Genomic DNA, 17,136 nt, shown 5'->3' with positions numbered 1-17,136 from the left:
AGAATAAACCTTCAGAATGAATACAAAGTTCCAATGTTTGACAAAAACACACAAAGTGTTATCAGCGTAGTTACAAAGGAAATACTTCGTTGTTTGGAGACAGGTTTCACCGAGCGGCTATTATGGGCAAGACTTCATATTAGCCACAAAGTCAGGAAAATCTGTTTGTAAAATTACGTTATAATGACCAAAAAGTATTTTTCCAGTCTCACCTGTGAAAGGTAATCCCATGTGATCTCGTTTGGACGGTAAACCTGTTGGTACAGTTAAACGCAGCACATGAATGAGGCATCTTTATTCTCGGCTACTGTCTAGACGCTATACCAGAGACGGTTGAAGAATCTCCATTTTGCCACATCCAATATGGCGGTGAGGATGACGTATGATTCTACGCAGAAGGCGGCGTCTATGTTTATATGTCTATGACTTCACGGTTGGCGGGATTCTTGCAATGCGGTGTGCGCATGATCAAAAGTGGAACGAAGTCTCGCTACCACAAGATAACGCGCGATTTCATAAGACTCTTTACTGGCTGTCTGTGCTGTACAGTACGTTCATCATCGTGGGAATTGATTATAGCTCTAAATAAATATTGAAGTTTTTTTAAAGAATCCGTATAACTTTTATTTATACGCCCGTATACTACGTTTATTGAATCAAATCCGTATAAAATACGGACATTCCGTATAGGTTGACGTGTATGCAGACATCCTTAAAGGTCACAGGCAAGGGTCGGAGGTGAAACGTAGAATATCAACTTTATTGTCTAGAAGAACGACCCAAAAAGCGAATTCAATCTTCCTGGTGTCTAATTTGCACCATAAAGTTGAATAAAACGGTTAAAATATTCTGTTTTGCCCAATTTCCGAAGGTTTGTTTACATCTCACTTATGCGCACTTTCACCGCCAGGGGGCGTCGCCGTGACGTCATTTAAGCCAAACAGACCGGGAGCAGCTCTGCGTTTACCTGCGAACCGAGCACACGGGTACGGACTTTGGTCGTGAGAGGTTGTGTAAAATGTCTGAAAGCGAGAGCGATTTTGAAGCAGGAACTCTCCAAATTGAATATCGAGAGGTGAAACCATACATGTATGAACTTATGGTCATCGCGAAGCAATCGGTGAATGTGTCTGACTGGTTTGACCATGCGGCCTCGGAATCGGACAGCGACTCGGCTGACTCTGATCGCGGTGACCCTCAACAAGACTCGCGCCCAAACGATTTATCCTGGTAGTTATGATAAATTCCTACTTTCATCGTAATACTATTGAAGAATAATTAAACCGCCCTCCCTAGTGGATATAGGGAACGATTACTGGACAGTGCGCCGGTAGGCCACATTAGCCTGCCATCCGCGGCATTATACTATTTATAGCCGACTCTAAGCGAGGAAATCTCCCTTTGTCTCATTTCCACAGTGATTGTACAGGATCCCTCAGGATTCTTGACTTGTCAGTTGCAAGCAAAAGTAAAAATGTTTCCCTCCAATCTTCTCCTTTTTGCTTGAGTGTTTCTTCTTTGACTGCTTGATTTTGTTTCACGCGCACAATCCACTCTCCGCCTCGTCTCCTCTTTCGAAAAATGCCAACCCTCTGGCTTCACGTACACAATCCACTCTCTCTGCCTCTTCTCCTCTCTCGGAAAAAGGTAAAAGCTTCTTCCTGAACCGGTCCCGTTGTTACAGTTCACTGCACTGCAATAAGGCATGGGGGTTTTTCTTTGGAAATTCCCGAACGCACGTCTGCACTCAAGCCGAACGGCAGTGTAAGTAAACGGAAGTGGACTCAACTCAAGCGGTTTGTTTGTCTTAAATGACGTCACGCGCCGAGTGGTCACGAAAATAGCCGAACAGAAATTCGCCACGATCCGTGCTAACTTATTTTAATTATTACTTATTAACAATACTTCTTGGGACCAGAAGAAAATTACAGAGGGTTTTTTAGCATATAAAGTTTCAAATGTGCATAAAATTAAAACCGTTGCCTCTGAGCTTTAATGTCCTCAAAATTATAGGAGGAATATGCACCAGGTTTGATTCCTCAAGAAAACTTTATATAAATAAATCTCTCTCTCTTTCTCCGTCTTTCAGGTGTCACTCTGTTCGTGGCTCTGTATGATTATGAGGCTCGGGCTGAAGATGATCTCAGTTTTAGAAAAGGAGAAAAGTTTCAGATCATTAACAACACGTAAGTACACAAGCATGTGTGTGCATGTGTGAAACAGCACTGATTACTGAAACAGGAAGTGCAGTGGTGTACACACACCCTCTTTACATTAGAGATTTTTGACATTTCTGAGAAGTGTAGCATGTGATTGGTTTGAGGGCCGTGTCCTGAACTGCATGCTAGCACGCTAACTCGTACTGCGAGCGGGCTGTGATCTCAGCTCCCTGTGAACATGCTGTAAATCCTCCAGGTACCATTAACCCATCCAGAGAGAAATAACGGCTGATGTTTGGGTGAAATCCGTGGACCTTCTCGTTGACTCTCTCTCTCTCTCTCTCTCTCTCTCTCTCTCTCTCTCTCAGTGAAGGTGATTGGTGGGAAGCGCACTCTCTCACTACAGGACAAAGCGGTTACATTCCCAGCAATTACGTCGCTCCAGTTGACTCCATCCAGGCCGAGGAGTGAGTGTGTATATATATATATATATATATATATATATATATATATATATATATATATATATAAAAGTGCATGTGTGCATGTGCACATCATTGTCATACTGCCAGCTGAGCCAGCTGTGTTGATCCTGTTACCATAGCGACAGGGTGGAGGGCTAGCTGTGATGCAAGTGTGGAGATGTGACTCGTCGTTGCAGACACTGATCACTGCTTATTGTTTCTATTAACATGAACTTTTAGTATATTAATGATGGTGTCATAACTAAACATTATACAGTCAGTGTATTCGACTGCACAGTGGCCGATACAATTCTATTATCACTTAAAAGATTCGTACCAATAGTGTTAATTTTATCGTGGTTATAACAGTACTAGGTGTTATTTTTGTATTTCTCATCATTAGTACACTGAATACAGCGGAATATAGTTTTATAGTTATGGCAATATTATTAGCACAGTAATACTGCTAATAGAGATTAACAGAGCTCACACTTGTCATAGCGTTTATTTTGTATCTGACACTGACAATAGTATTTATAAAACTGTTGTAATAATGCTTAGTACTTATATTTAAAAGCGAGACGGCCTTTCAATTTCATAAAATCGGTGAAATTCAGTTCCGTCTGAAATGTGGTGATTGTGATATCTGTTTATTTCTGTAATATCTCAGAAAATATCAGGCCATTCTGTGGCTGGGAAGTTATTTAATTTGAGGGGATTAAAGCAAATAATGTGCATGAAATCACTTGCAGGTTTACCTTCTTCTTCTTCTTCTTTTGGGTTTTACGGCAGCTGGCATCCACAGTGTCGCATTACTGCCATCTACAGGTTTCCCTTTGAGCGTGCACTGACAGTTCCATCATTCTGTCGCTAAACGAACAGCTGATCACACCGAGGTGCTCACTGAGCGCCCATATTTATTAGTTTGATATTTCCTGCGTTTCCTTTCCTTCGTATAGAACATAACGTCTTTTCTTCTTCTCGCTTTCTTTCCGTTACTGTAGTCGCTCTTTCACGTTTCATTCGCACACTCACGCCCTCCATTTTTCTCTCCTGTTTCAAATTTGCCTTCTGTGAACGGGGAAAGCCCGCCACGGGATGTGATGCATGACGTAGTATCTTGAATTGGGTCATGGTGAAGCAGGAAAAAATAGTGCGGAGTGTAGGGCCACATGGCCTTAAATTCATTAATTGTTCTGTTAAAAAAAAAAAACGAATAAAATTGAAAGTCTGTGATTCGAATTCAGTAGCTTTCAGTCACTAAACAGAAATAATTCTGTGTTGGGAAAATTCTTTTTATGACCTACACTTGAAAAATCTGAAAGGTAGTACAGCCTTAAACTGGGGTTATTATACTTATTAGCATACTAATTAATATGTTAATTAACATATTAGTTATTAGACTTTTAGTACATACACCGACAAGCGTATTCTGTGGTTATTATAATAGTTTAGTTCTGTTTTGAGAGATCTATGTATATTGTATAATACTAATGTGTCAGTATTATTATTCCTGTAATGCTCCTCTAATACTTACAGTCTTTAGAAGTATGAGTGTGATGATATTAGTGCGTAGAGTTATTTATATACTCACAGCAATGCTATTTTAATCAACAGTACTTTTTTAAAGTCCATTTATAAAAATGACTAGTTATTACTAAAGAGTATGCTAATACAGTACTGATACTCCAGAGTTATTGTGATTAGTACCTTTATTATTATTATTATTATTATTATTATTATTATTAATAATAATAATAATAATAATAATAATAACAATAATAATTCTTGCATTATTAGTACTCATTAATCTGATAATCTGCAGTTATTGTAGTACATGGTGTTGTTTTTTCATTTCTTATTTGAAATATCATTAGTGATGTGATTTAATAAACTCACGCTGATACTGAGATAATAATATCATGTTTTTGCATCTAAAAATAATTAAACCTTCAAACTGAACATATTTTATAGATTAGATATTGTGGAAGTAGGGCCTCAATCAGCCAATCACACAAGTGTGTGTGTGTGTGTGTGTGTGTGTGTGTGTGTGTGTGTGTGTGTGTGTGTGTGTGTGTGTGCAGGTGGTATTTCGGTAAACTGGGAAGGAAGGATGCGGAGAGGCAGCTCTTTTCTTCAGGAAACCAGCGCGGCTCGTACCTGATCCGAGAGAGCGAGACTACGAAAGGTCAGGTCACATGACCACTTCACTGAGTACAGAGTAGTGCAGCGGCACTGAGAGGAACTGTAGGACTATTACACTATAATCTCAGTGTGTGTGTGTGTGTGTGTGTGTGTGTGTGTGTAGGTGCGTTCTCTCTGTCTATCCGGGACTGGGATGAGGTTAAAGGTGACCATGTGAAGCACTATAAGATCCGTAAGCTGGACAGTGGGGGTTATTACATCACCACACGCTCACAGTTCCAAACGCTACAGCAACTCGTGCAGCATTACTCAGGTACAACACGCAAAACTCTATACATTACACTCTATACACTACACTCTATTACACTCTATACATTACATTCTTTTACACTCTATACATAACACTATTACACTCTATACATTACACTCTATTACACTCTATACACTACACTCTATTACACTCTATACATTACATTCTTTTACACTCTATACATAACACTATTACACTCTATACATTACACTCTATTACACTCTATACATTACACTCTATTGCACTCTATACATTACACTCTATTGCACTCTGTACATTACACTCTATTACACTCTATACATTACACCCTATTACACTCTATTACACTCTGTACATTACACTATTACACTCTACACTCTATTACACTCTATACATTACATTCTATTACACTCTATACATTACACTCTATTACACTCTATACAGTACACTCTATTACACTCTATACATTACACTCTATTACACTCTATACATTACATTCTATTACACTCTATTACACTCTGTACATTACACTATATGCATGACATTCTATTACACTCTATACAGTACATTCTATTACACTCTATACATTACACTCTGTTACACTCTATACATTACACTCTATTACACTCTACTACACTCTATACATTACACTCTATTACACTCTGTACATTACACTCTATTACACTCTATACATTACACTCCATTACACTCTATACATTACACTCTATTACAGTCTATACATTACACTCTATTACACTCTTACACTCTGTACATTACATTCTATTACACTCTATACATTACATTCTATTACACTCTATACATTACACTCTATACATTACACTCTATTACAGTCCATACATTACACTCTATTACACTCTATTACAGTCCATACATTACACTCTATTACACTCTATTACACTCCATACATTACACTCTATTACACTCTATTACACTCTATACATTACACTCTATTACACTCTATTACAGTCCATACATTACACTCTATTACACTCTATTACACTCCATACATTACACTCTATACACTCTATTACACTCTATACATTACACTCTATTACAGTCCATACATTACACTCTATTACACTCTATACATTACACTCTATTACACTCTATACATTACACTCTATACATTACATTCTATTACACTCTATACATTACACTCTATTACACTCTATACATTACACTCTATTACACTCTATTACAGTCCATACATTACACTCTATTACACTCTATACATTACACTCTATTACACTCTATACATTACACTCTATTACACTCTATTACAGTCTATACATTACACTCTATTACACTCTGGTATTTCTCTTTTCAATCCACATACTAGATTTGTGCCAAATCTAACATGCAGATTGAAAAGAGAAATACCATACCGGATCGGTCGGGGCTCGGGTTAACAACGACCACCTCCGGTACTGTTGGTCAACAGGGTGCCGGTGGAAAGTATGCTACTGTTGCGTCAAAACGGAGAAGGAGAAAGAGAGGGGGAGGCGTGTTAGGAGAGAGTGTGAAAGATGGAAGGGAAGGAGCTTAGAATTGAGGGTAGGAACACTGAATGTGGGAACACTGACTGGCAGAGCGAGAGAGTTAGCAGGTACGATGGAAAGAAGGAAGTTGAACATTTTGTGTGTGCAGGAGACGAGGTGGAAAGGAAACAAGGCCAAGAACACTGGAGATGGATGCAAGTTGTTTTATTATGGAGTGGATGGAAAGAGAAATGGTGTTGGTATTGTTTTGAGGGGAGAGTTGGTCAACAGTGTGATTGATGTGAAGAGGGTGTCAGATAGAGTGATAGGCATGAAGTTGGAGATTCAAGGAGTGGTAATCAATGTTGTGTGTGTGTACGCCCCACAGGTTGGATGTGAGAATGAAGAGAAAGAGTCTTTCTGGGAAAAGATGGATGAAGTGGTAGAAAGTATACCGAGGGAGGAGCGCGTGCTGATAGGAGCAGATTTCAACGGACATGTTGGCGAGGCCTTTCGCCCGTAGTCAGCTGGGATAGGCTCCAGCTTGCCTGTGACCCTGTAGAAGGATAAAGCGGCTAGAGATAATGAGATGAGATGAGATGAGATGTTGGCGAGGGAAACAGAGGAGATGAGGACGTGATGGGCAGATATGGTGTAAGAGAGAGAAATGTGGAAGGACAAATGATGGTTGATTTTTCAAAGAGGATGAATTTGGCAATAGTCAATTCATACTTCGAGAAGAAAGAGCAGCACAGGGTGACATTTAAGAGTGGAGGAAGAGCTACACAGGTGGACTACATACTCTGCAGAAGGGGTAACCTGAAGGAGATTGGAGACTGTAAAGTGATGGCAGGGGAGAGTGTAGCTAGACAACATCGAGTGGTCGTGTGCAGGATGAGCTTGAAAGTGAAAAAGAGGAAGCGTGAAATAGTGGAGCTGAAGATTAAATGGTGGAAACTAAAAGAGGTTGAACATCAGAAGGAGTTTAGGGAAGAAATGAGACGAGCATTGAGTGGTCATGGAAGTCTGCCAGAAGATTGGAATACTACTGCTGTACTAGTAAGAGAGGCAGCAAGGAAGGTGCTAGGGTGGTCATCGGGAAGGAGGAAGGAAGACAAGGAGACATGGTGGTGGAACAAAGAAGTGCAGGAAATTATAAAAGAGAAGAGGCTAGCAAAGAAGAATTGGGACGATCAGAGAGACGAGGAAAGCAGGCGGTTATACAGAGAAACGAGACAGAAGGCAAAAAGAGCGGTAGTGAAGGCGAAAGCAGAAGCATACCAGGAGTTGTACGAAAGACTGGAGACCAAAGAAGGAGAGAAAGACCTGTACAGACTAGCTAGGCAGAGAAACAGGGAAGCGAGGGATGTACAGCAGGTAAGAGTGATGAAAGATGGAAATGTGCTGACAAACAAAGAGAGTATTAAGAAGGTGGAAAGAGTACTTTGAGGATTTATTAAATGAGGAGAATCCAAGAGAGAAAAGGTCAGATTCATTGGAGACAGCAAATCAGGAAGCAGAGTTGGTTAGTAAGGATGAGGTGAGGGCAGCCATGAAAAGAATGAAGACTGGGAAAGCAGTCGGACCAGATGGTATCCCGATTGAGGCTTGGAGATGTTTGGGTGAGACAGCTGTGGAGTTCCTAACGAGATTGTTTAATAAGATCCTAGAGAATGAGAAAATGCCAAATGAATGGAGAGTGTGCTCGTCCCAATATAGAAGAATAAGGGAGATGTACAGAGCTGCAGTAATTACAGAGGGATAAAATTGATGAGCCACACCATGAAGCTATGGGAAAGGGTATTGGAGGTGAGACTGAGAAGAGAGGTGGCAATCTGTGAACAGCAGTACGGGTTTATGCCAAGGAAGAGCACGTTGGATGCAATTTTTGCTTTAAGAATGTTAATGGAGAAGTACAGGGAAGGCCAGAGAAAGCTACATTGTGTGTTTGTAGACCTGGAGAAGGCATACGATAGAGTGCCGAGAGATGAGTTATGGTATTGTATGAGAAAGTGTGGAGTGAATGACAAGTATATTAGAGTGGTGCAAGACATGTATGAGAACAGTGAAACAGCAGTGAGGTGTGCAGCTGGAACGACTGAATGGTTGAAGGTGAAGGTGGGACTCCATCAAGGATCTGCTTTGAGTCCTTTCTTGTTTGCCATAGTGATGGATAGCTTGACGGAGGAAGTGAGGCGAGAGTCACCATGGAACATGATGTTTGCGGACAATATTGTGAAATGTGGTGAAAGTAGAAAGGAGGTTGAGTTGGGTTTGGAGAGATGGAGGGATGCATTGGAATGAAGAGGAATGAAGGTGAGCAGGAGCAAAACAGAATACATGTGCATCAATGAGAATGGGGATGAGAGTGTAGTGAAGATGCAAGGAGTAGACGTAAAGAAAAAGTTGGTGAATTCAAGTACCTGGGGTCAACTGTGCAGGAAAATGGGGGCTGCGATAGTGAGGTGAGAGAGAGAGTGCAGGCAGGGTGGAGCAGTTGGAGAAGGATTTCAGGAGTCATTTGTGATCGGAAAGTCCCAGCAGAAGTGAAAGGTATGATGTATAAGACAGTAGTGAGAGCAGCTGTGATGTACGGATTGGAGACCGTACCCTTAACGAAGAGACAGGAGGCAAAGTTGGAGGTGGCGGAGTTGAGGATGTTAAGGTTTGCAATGGGAGGTTGGACAGGATAAGGAACGAGCACATCAGAGGGACAGCACATGTGGAGAGCTTGGGAATGAAGCTAAGAGAGATGAGACTGAGATGGTACGGGCACATCCTGAGAAGAGATGCAGAGCATGTGGGAAGGAGAATGTTGAGGATGGAGCTGCCAGGCACACGAAAACGAGGAAGGCCAAAGAGGAGATACATGGATGTGGTGAGAGAGGACATGAAAGTGGCAGGTGTGGTAGAGAAGGATGCGGAAGACAGGGAGCAATGGGGACGAAAGATCCGCTGTGGTGACCCCTAAACGGGAGCAGCCGAAAGAAGAAGAAGAAGAAGACACTCTATTACACTCTATACATTACACTCTATTACACTCTATACATTACACTCTATACATTACACTCTATTGCACTCTATACATTACACTCTGTTACACTATATACATTATACTCTATTACACTCTATACATTACACTCTATTGCACTCTATACATTACACTCTATTACACTATATACATTATACTCTATTACACTATACATTACACTCTATTACACTCTATACATTACACTCTATTACACGCTATGCATTACACTCTATTACACTCTATACATTACACTCTATACATTACATTCTATTACACTCTATACATTACATTCTATTACACTCTATACATTATACTCTAATGCACTATACATTACACTATTACATTATACTCTATTGCACTCTATACATTAAACTCTATTACACTCTATACATTATACTCTATTACACTCTATACATTACACTCTATTACACTCTATACATTACACTCTATTACACGCTATGCATTACACTCTATTACACTCTATACATTATACTCTAATACACTATACATTACACTCTATTACATTATACATTACACTCTATTGCACTCTATACATTATACTCTATTACACTATATACATTATACTCTATTACACTCTATACATTACATTCTATTACACTCTATACATTATACTCTAATACACTATACATTACACTCTATTACATTATACATTATACTCTATTGCACTCTATACATTAAACTCTATTACACTCTATACATTACACTCTATTGCACTCTATACATTACACTCTATTACACTCTATACATTATACTGTATTACACTCTGTACATTATACTCTATTGGACTCTATACATTACACTCTATTACACATACATTACACTCCATTACACTCTATTACACTCTGTACATTACATTCTATTACACTCTATACATTACACTCTATTACACTCTATACAATATACTGTATTAAACGCTATTAAACTCTATTACACTATCACACTCTATTACACTCTATACTCTACACTCTATTACACTCTACACTCTTACACTCTATACATTATTGTTTGTGTGCGTGCGCGCGTGTGTGTGTGTGTGTGTGTGTCTGTTTGCGAGCTCATGATGCGCTTCCTGCTTCAGAGCGTGCGGCAGGTCTGTGTTTCCGACTGGTTGCCCCATGTCACAAGGGGATGCCCCGCCTCACTGACCTGTCAATGAAAACCAAAGACGTGTGGGAGGTCCCACGTGAATCACTGCAGCTCATAAAGCGACTGGGCAACGGCCAGTTTGGGGAGGTCTGGATGGGTATGACCCCGCCCACTGTGCCTACTGACAGCCAGTCACACAGAGAGACGGAAAGACGCCTCCCCGAGAGGGTGGAGTCTGTTAGTGAAAGATAATTATATCACTGAATAGTTTGTTAGTATATTTTCGGCGGTCATGTGTAGGATGAGGGAGCGTGGGGCGTGGCTCTCTCGCTCGGCGTGTTTTCCGTCTCTCTGCCTGCATGTTCCCCCTCATTAAAGGTCATTAACATCATCTCCCCCCTTCTCCCCCCTCCCGTAGTGCATGCGGATGGTCTGTGCTATCATTTAACTGATGTGTGTGTGAACTACACACCAGAAACGGTGGGTCTTACACACGACACCTGGGAAATCGATCGCAAGTCTCTGCAGCTGGAAGTCAAACTTGGAGCAGGATGTTTTGCTGAAGTCTGGTGTGGTAAGATTAAATACATTTGTAAAGAATTTAAATTGCAGGTTCATTGATAAACAGTGATGTGGTAAAACACTCTTATCCATTCGGGTAGCAAAGTGCGTTCGTATTCCATCAGCTCAGTGTGATATGAGCATTTGTTACAGAAGGTTTACCACTCCATCAAATACAGGAGTTTGCTCATTTATTACTGCATTTACGGTAGACTCGTATGTTATTGTACATATGTTATTATCTTTACAGTAGGTGTGCTACTCTGTTTGCTAAGATATGTACGGTAAACATTCTACTCCAGCATTTACTGTAGTTTGTTCATTTATTAGGGAGTTTATGGTACTAGAACTGAGAACAGGTTGTCCATTTGTTAGAATGTTTATGGCAAGCGTGCGACTCCAGTACGTCTCCACTAGGCTGCTCTAGCAGTTATGGTAGTGGTGTCCATTTGCTCATGTATTTACGGTAGTCATGTTACAGTAGTTTGTCCACATACAGTATGCATGCTACTGGAACAGTTTCAGCAGTCTCATCGTTTATTAATGTGTTTACAGTAGACGTACTGAACATTTTGAAATATCTCTAACAGTTTCGTCCAGTGCTACAGGAGAGCTGTTTGTGAGCTGATGGAATTAAAGCAGTTCTTGTTCTGTACACAGATTGGATTGTGAAATTTGTAAGAATTTCCACAACATTGTTTATTAATGATAATAGTATAAGCATTGTTGACATTTCTGATGGATCGTTTGGATGGTGTTGAGAGCTCCAGAGTGCGGTGGTGAGTATGATATGAACATAGCTGTCCTCTCGGTCATCTCAAGCTGTGTTTCCATCCAAAAAGCTTCTAAGTGGTTGTTTAACTATTAGCCCCCCCCAAGACTCCAGGTAAATGCACATAGTCATAAACAGACTCCTGGCTGGCTCGCCATTTTCAGGGAGATGTGAATGTTTAATGAACTTTGCTTATATTATTCCTTATTAATGTCATTATTTTGAATCATTTAGATAGAGTAGAGTGGGGGGAAAGCCCCCCTTAAGGAAAATTCAGTTTTTCTCCAAGTTGAAATGAACCGTGTGTTTAGTTTTAATCATAGTTTTTGACAACAGTGACATGAACAATAATGCCACCTAAAGTTTGCCTAAAGTTAATACTTAAATTTTTTTTTAACAAAAACAAACATTGTGCCAAAGGGGCCTTTTACCCTCCCAGTGGGGTAAAAGGCCCCCTGAGGTGGGGCAATAGGCCCCCTCACTCAAAAAAAGCTGTTTGGATAGCAAAAGTGTTTACTTAAGCCTATAATGTGAAAGAAACAAGAAAATATCCCTGAATTAATGAATAGATGCATTATTTTATTATATTTCGCATTTTAATTTCAATTTTTTTTTTAATTTCAATTATTTGTAATATTAAGTTCAAATTACTTGCTTTACTCAACCAGGTAAGCGAGATGTTATTAAAAACTATGTATCTGCTATTCAGAAATGTATGAAATACAGTAATTATGATAAAAGGAAACGATGCCCCCTGGGGGCCATTTACCCCGCCATTAAGGGGGCGTTTTACCCCACAGACTACACTTTTACAAAAAAGGGTCTTACTTTCAAAATGTGATTCAACTTTTTATACCTAATGTATTTTTTTTAAAGTACTGACTTTACACAGCTGTGATATCTGACGAAATAGCAGCTATCTAAATACAGTTTTACTGATATCTGAAAATTATATCACTTACCATGAAATTTGATTTCTCTCCGCTGCGTTGCTGATATGCGATCCACAGTGGATATTTGTATATCCCCGTTGTCAAGCCAGTCCATAGCAACAATAGAAATGTAACTTTGCGCCATCTGGTGGTTATTTTGGGTAAAACAGGCCGGGGGGGTATTACCCCACTCTACTCTAAACTTTTACAATGTTGTATTCAACTGTCAGATACGAGCTTGACAAATTCAACACCTGCTCTTTGCTCGTACTAATTTGCACACACACTCGGTGTCTTAGCGTCTCAAGTGGCTTCACGGCTGCAGTAATTCATATTACAGGTACAAAATAACCTGATTTGCATTGACTCCTCCCTTTATTATGGTATAGACATCCCAAACTGAACATTAATTCATGTAAAATGAACAAAACAAGATATTTAATAAACCAGTCTACACCTTTTCACGGTTTTTGTGTGCATTTTCAGGTTAGTATGAGTGTTTTTTTTTTTTTTAACATATGACCCTTCTATAAATGAGGGCATTACAGACCACTTCCTGTTTACTTGCGACTGAAACTATCACTTTAACCCAGATTTTCTGTTCTGTTTTTTTTTTTTAATGAATGAATTCAGCACAGTTGAATGGAAACACACTTGAGACAGGAATTTTTGCATGCCCTCCTGTATACCCCATCCTGATTCTGTCATTAATTCTGTCCTGTTCTCCGTCCCTGTAAACTTTCCTCTTCCGCTCCACAGCTGGGTCTGAAATTGTGAGTTTACGACCAAGAAATGTTTCTATTTCATCAGTAAATTTAAGCATTGCATTTTATTTCCCCATTAAGACGGTTTAATTCCTCATGTCTCCTCTTGTATTTATTGTAACAGGAATTTTTAGCCTCTGTAATGTTTATATGATGAAACTCCAGCGCCCCCTGGTGGTGAAGTTAAGTTTAGCATTTGTCCTCTTAAATCTTATTAAAAATCTGGCGAATTTAAAAACGATTATGTTCAGGTTTCTATCTGGTATAATTATGAATTAGTCTTTATCTTAAAGAATTGACACTTGAAACATAAAGATCACTGAATGAAAATGTCACATTAATGTTTGATAGGTGATGAAATATAAACAGTTCTTTGTAGTTTTGCTTCTTTGGAGAAAATGTAGCCTAATGTGTGTGTGTGTGTGTGTGTGTGTGTGTCAGGAACATGGAACGGTAACACCAAGGTGGCTGTGAAGACTCTGAAGCCAGGTACCATGTCCCCTGAGTCGTTTCTGGAGGAAGCTCAGATCATGAAAAATCTGCGTCACGATAAACTGGTGCAGCTCTACGCCGTCGTCTCCGAGGAGCCCATCTACATCGTCACCGAATTCATGAGCAAAGGTCAGGGGTCGTATCCACAGTGACCACACAGACTAGTGTAACCATGGTTTAGTTTGCTGAAGCTCAGGTTTAAAGTGTGCAAAATGTTTACAGGAAGTCTGCTGGAGTTCCTGAAGGACGGAGAAGGTCGTGCTCTGAAGTTGCCCAACCTCGTGGACATGGCAGCTCAGGTATCCCAGCATGCACTACTCCTGAGATTGACTGATTTATTTATTTACTTGTTTATTTTTACCTTTTATTGTATATAAGTTTCTAATTCTAATTAAATGTATTATTGAAATTATTAGGTAATTCTTGTGATTGAATTAAATTGTAGTTATTGGGGTGTTTCAGTGCTTTGTTATAGATTTTGCTGCTTAATTACAATTATTTGAAAGTATTATTTGAAGTGTGTGTGTGTGTGTGTGTGTGTGTGTGTGTAGGTAGCAGCAGGAATGGCCTACATTGAGAGGATGAACTACATCCACAGAGACCTGCGCAGTGCGAACATCCTAGTGGGAGACAATCTGGTGTGTAAAATCGCAGACTTCGGCCTCGCCAGACTCATCGAGGACAACGAGTACACCGCCCGCCAAGGTGAGACATGCTGAGAGACAGACAGGTAGAGAGAGAGAGAGGTAGAGAGAGCGAGAGACAGGTAGAGAGCGAGAGAGAGAGAGAGAAACAGGTAGAGAGAAAGAGCGTGTGCACGAGAAAGAGAGAGGGAGAGAGAGGGAGAGACAGGTAGAGAGGGAGAGGGAGACAGGTAGCAAGAGAGTGTGAGAGAGACAGGTAGAGAGAGATAGAGAGAGAGACAGGTAGCAAGAGAGACAGACAGGTAGAGAGAGAGAGATACAGAGAGAGAGACAGGTAGAGAGAGAGAAAGAGACAGGTAGAGAGAAAGAGACAGGTAGTGAGAGAGAGACAGACAGACAGGTAGAGAAAGAGATACAGAGAGAGAGACAGGTAGAGAGAAAGAGACAGGTAGTGAGAGAGACAGACAGACAGGTAGAGAGAGATACAGAGCGAGAGACAGGTAGAGAGAAAGAGACAGGTAGTGAGAGAGAGAGACAGGTAGAGAAAGAGATACAGAGAGAGACATGTAGAGAGAGAGAAAGAGACAGGTAGTGAGAGAGAGACAGACAGACAGGTAGAGAGAGAGAGAGACAGGTAGTGAGAGAGAGAGACAGACAGACAGACAGACAGGTAGAGAAAGAGATACAGAGAGAGAGAGACATGTAGAGAGAGAGAAAGAGACAGGTAGTGAGAGAGAGACAGACAGACAGGTAGAGAGAGAGATACAGAGAGAGAGACAGGTAGAGAGAGAGAGAAAGAGACAGGTAGTGAGAGAGAGAGAGAGACAGACAGGTAGAGAAAGAGAGAGGGAGACAGGTAGAGAGAGAGAGGTAGGGAGGTAAAAAGAGAGAGAGAGGAGGAGTTATAATCTGTGTACTAACACTACACAGTACACACCAACATACACTACACACTAACACTACTCACTGTTCACTACACACTTACCGCCCCTCACCCTGCCCCTACCCCACCCCTCATTCCGCCCCTCACCACACCCCTGCACCATGCCCCTCACCCCACTCCTCATTCTGCCTCTCACCACACCCCTCATTCCATCCCTCACCACTCCTCTCACCACGCCCCTCATTCCATCCCTCACCACGCCCCTCACCAATCCTCTCACCACGCCCCTCATTCCATCCCTCACCACTCCTCTCACCACGCCCCTCATTCCATCCCTCACCACGCCCCTCACCAATCCTCTCACCATGCCCCTCATTCCATTCCTCACTACTCCTCTCACCACGCCCCTCATTCCATCCCTCACCACGCCCCTCACCAATCCTCTCACCATGCCCCTCATTCCATTCCTCACCACGCCCCTCATTCCATCCCTCACCACGCCCCTCACCAATCCTCTCACCACGCCCCTCATTCCATCCCTCACCACGCCCCTCACCAATCCTCTCACCACGCCCCTCATTCCATCCCTCACCACTCCTCTCACCAATCCTCTCACCACGCCCCTCATTCCATCCCTCACCACGCCCCTCACCAATCCTCTCACCACGCCCCTCATTCCATCCCTCACCACTCCTCTCACCATGCCCCTCATTCCATCCCTCACCACGCCCCTCACCACTCCTCTCACCACGCCCCTCACCACTCCTGTCACCACGCCCCTCACCCCTGCCCTCGCTCCCCTTCTCTTTCAGGTGCGAAGTTCCCCATTAAGTGGACGGCTCCGGAGGCAGCACTTTACGGAAAGTTCACCATTAAATCAGACGTCTGGTCCTTCGGCATCCTGCTTACAGAACTGGTGACAAAAGGACGAGTACCGTATCCAGGTAACACCAAAGAACCCTTAACTGTCCGAAGAACTGAAAGAACACTTGATGAAATCTTTTTCCTGGAGCGCACCAAGAACCAAGAGCTAATGTTTAAACTCCTGTCAGGTTCTGTGTCTTAATAAAATAATATCATGATACTGTACACGTTCCTAGTTAATGCGTACTTTCTTAAGAAAGAAGGGTTCTTCACTGGTTCTCTTTAGCATCCTAAAAGAGTTCTACTTGCAACCCTGACCAGGTTCTAGGTTCTGTGTACATATTAAGAAGAAAGTCATGACTACACACTTAGAAGAAGTGTTCTTTAAGGGTTTGTAGTGTCTTCTTGGGATCCTTTCTGACAGGGAGACACTCTGTGGTTTGGTTCTCCATAGAACCTTTAGACTGACAGACAGTGAATAAAAAGAATTCTGTACGATTTAGCCACAAAAACAATCATATGACAATTTG

At 41.2% G+C, this 17,136-nt stretch overlaps 1 protein-coding gene across 5 annotated transcripts in view; it reads left to right on the top strand.

Moving 5' to 3' along the window:
• The window catches only part of LOC132876653 (tyrosine-protein kinase Fyn-like), a 40,815-nt gene that overhangs the window by 22,078 nt on the left and 1,601 nt on the right, over positions 1-17,136 (top strand). For 3 of the 5 annotated variants that reach the window (XM_060913530.1, XM_060913533.1, XM_060913532.1), the window contains exons 3-11: positions 2,090-2,186; positions 2,528-2,626; positions 4,708-4,811; positions 4,932-5,081; positions 10,687-10,851; positions 14,165-14,344; positions 14,438-14,514; positions 14,767-14,920; positions 16,555-16,686. In XM_060913530.1, coding sequence (XP_060769513.1) covers positions 2,090-2,186; positions 2,528-2,626; positions 4,708-4,811; positions 4,932-5,081; positions 10,687-10,851; positions 14,165-14,344; positions 14,438-14,514; positions 14,767-14,920; positions 16,555-16,686 — 1,158 coding nt within the window. Of the gene's footprint in view, positions 1-2,089; positions 2,187-2,527; positions 2,627-4,707; positions 4,812-4,931; positions 5,082-10,686; positions 10,852-11,112; positions 11,269-14,164; positions 14,345-14,437; positions 14,515-14,766; positions 14,921-16,554; positions 16,687-17,136 lie in introns of all 5 variants that reach the window. The other 2 variants (XM_060913534.1, XM_060913535.1) reach the window with 2 other exon arrangements.

Source organism: Neoarius graeffei, chromosome 2 (genome assembly GCF_027579695.1).
Source record: "Neoarius graeffei isolate fNeoGra1 chromosome 2, fNeoGra1.pri, whole genome shotgun sequence".
In the NCBI taxonomy this organism is placed as follows: Eukaryota; Metazoa; Chordata; class Actinopteri; order Siluriformes; family Ariidae; genus Neoarius; species Neoarius graeffei.
This window is presented reverse-complemented; position numbering and strand designations above follow the sequence as displayed.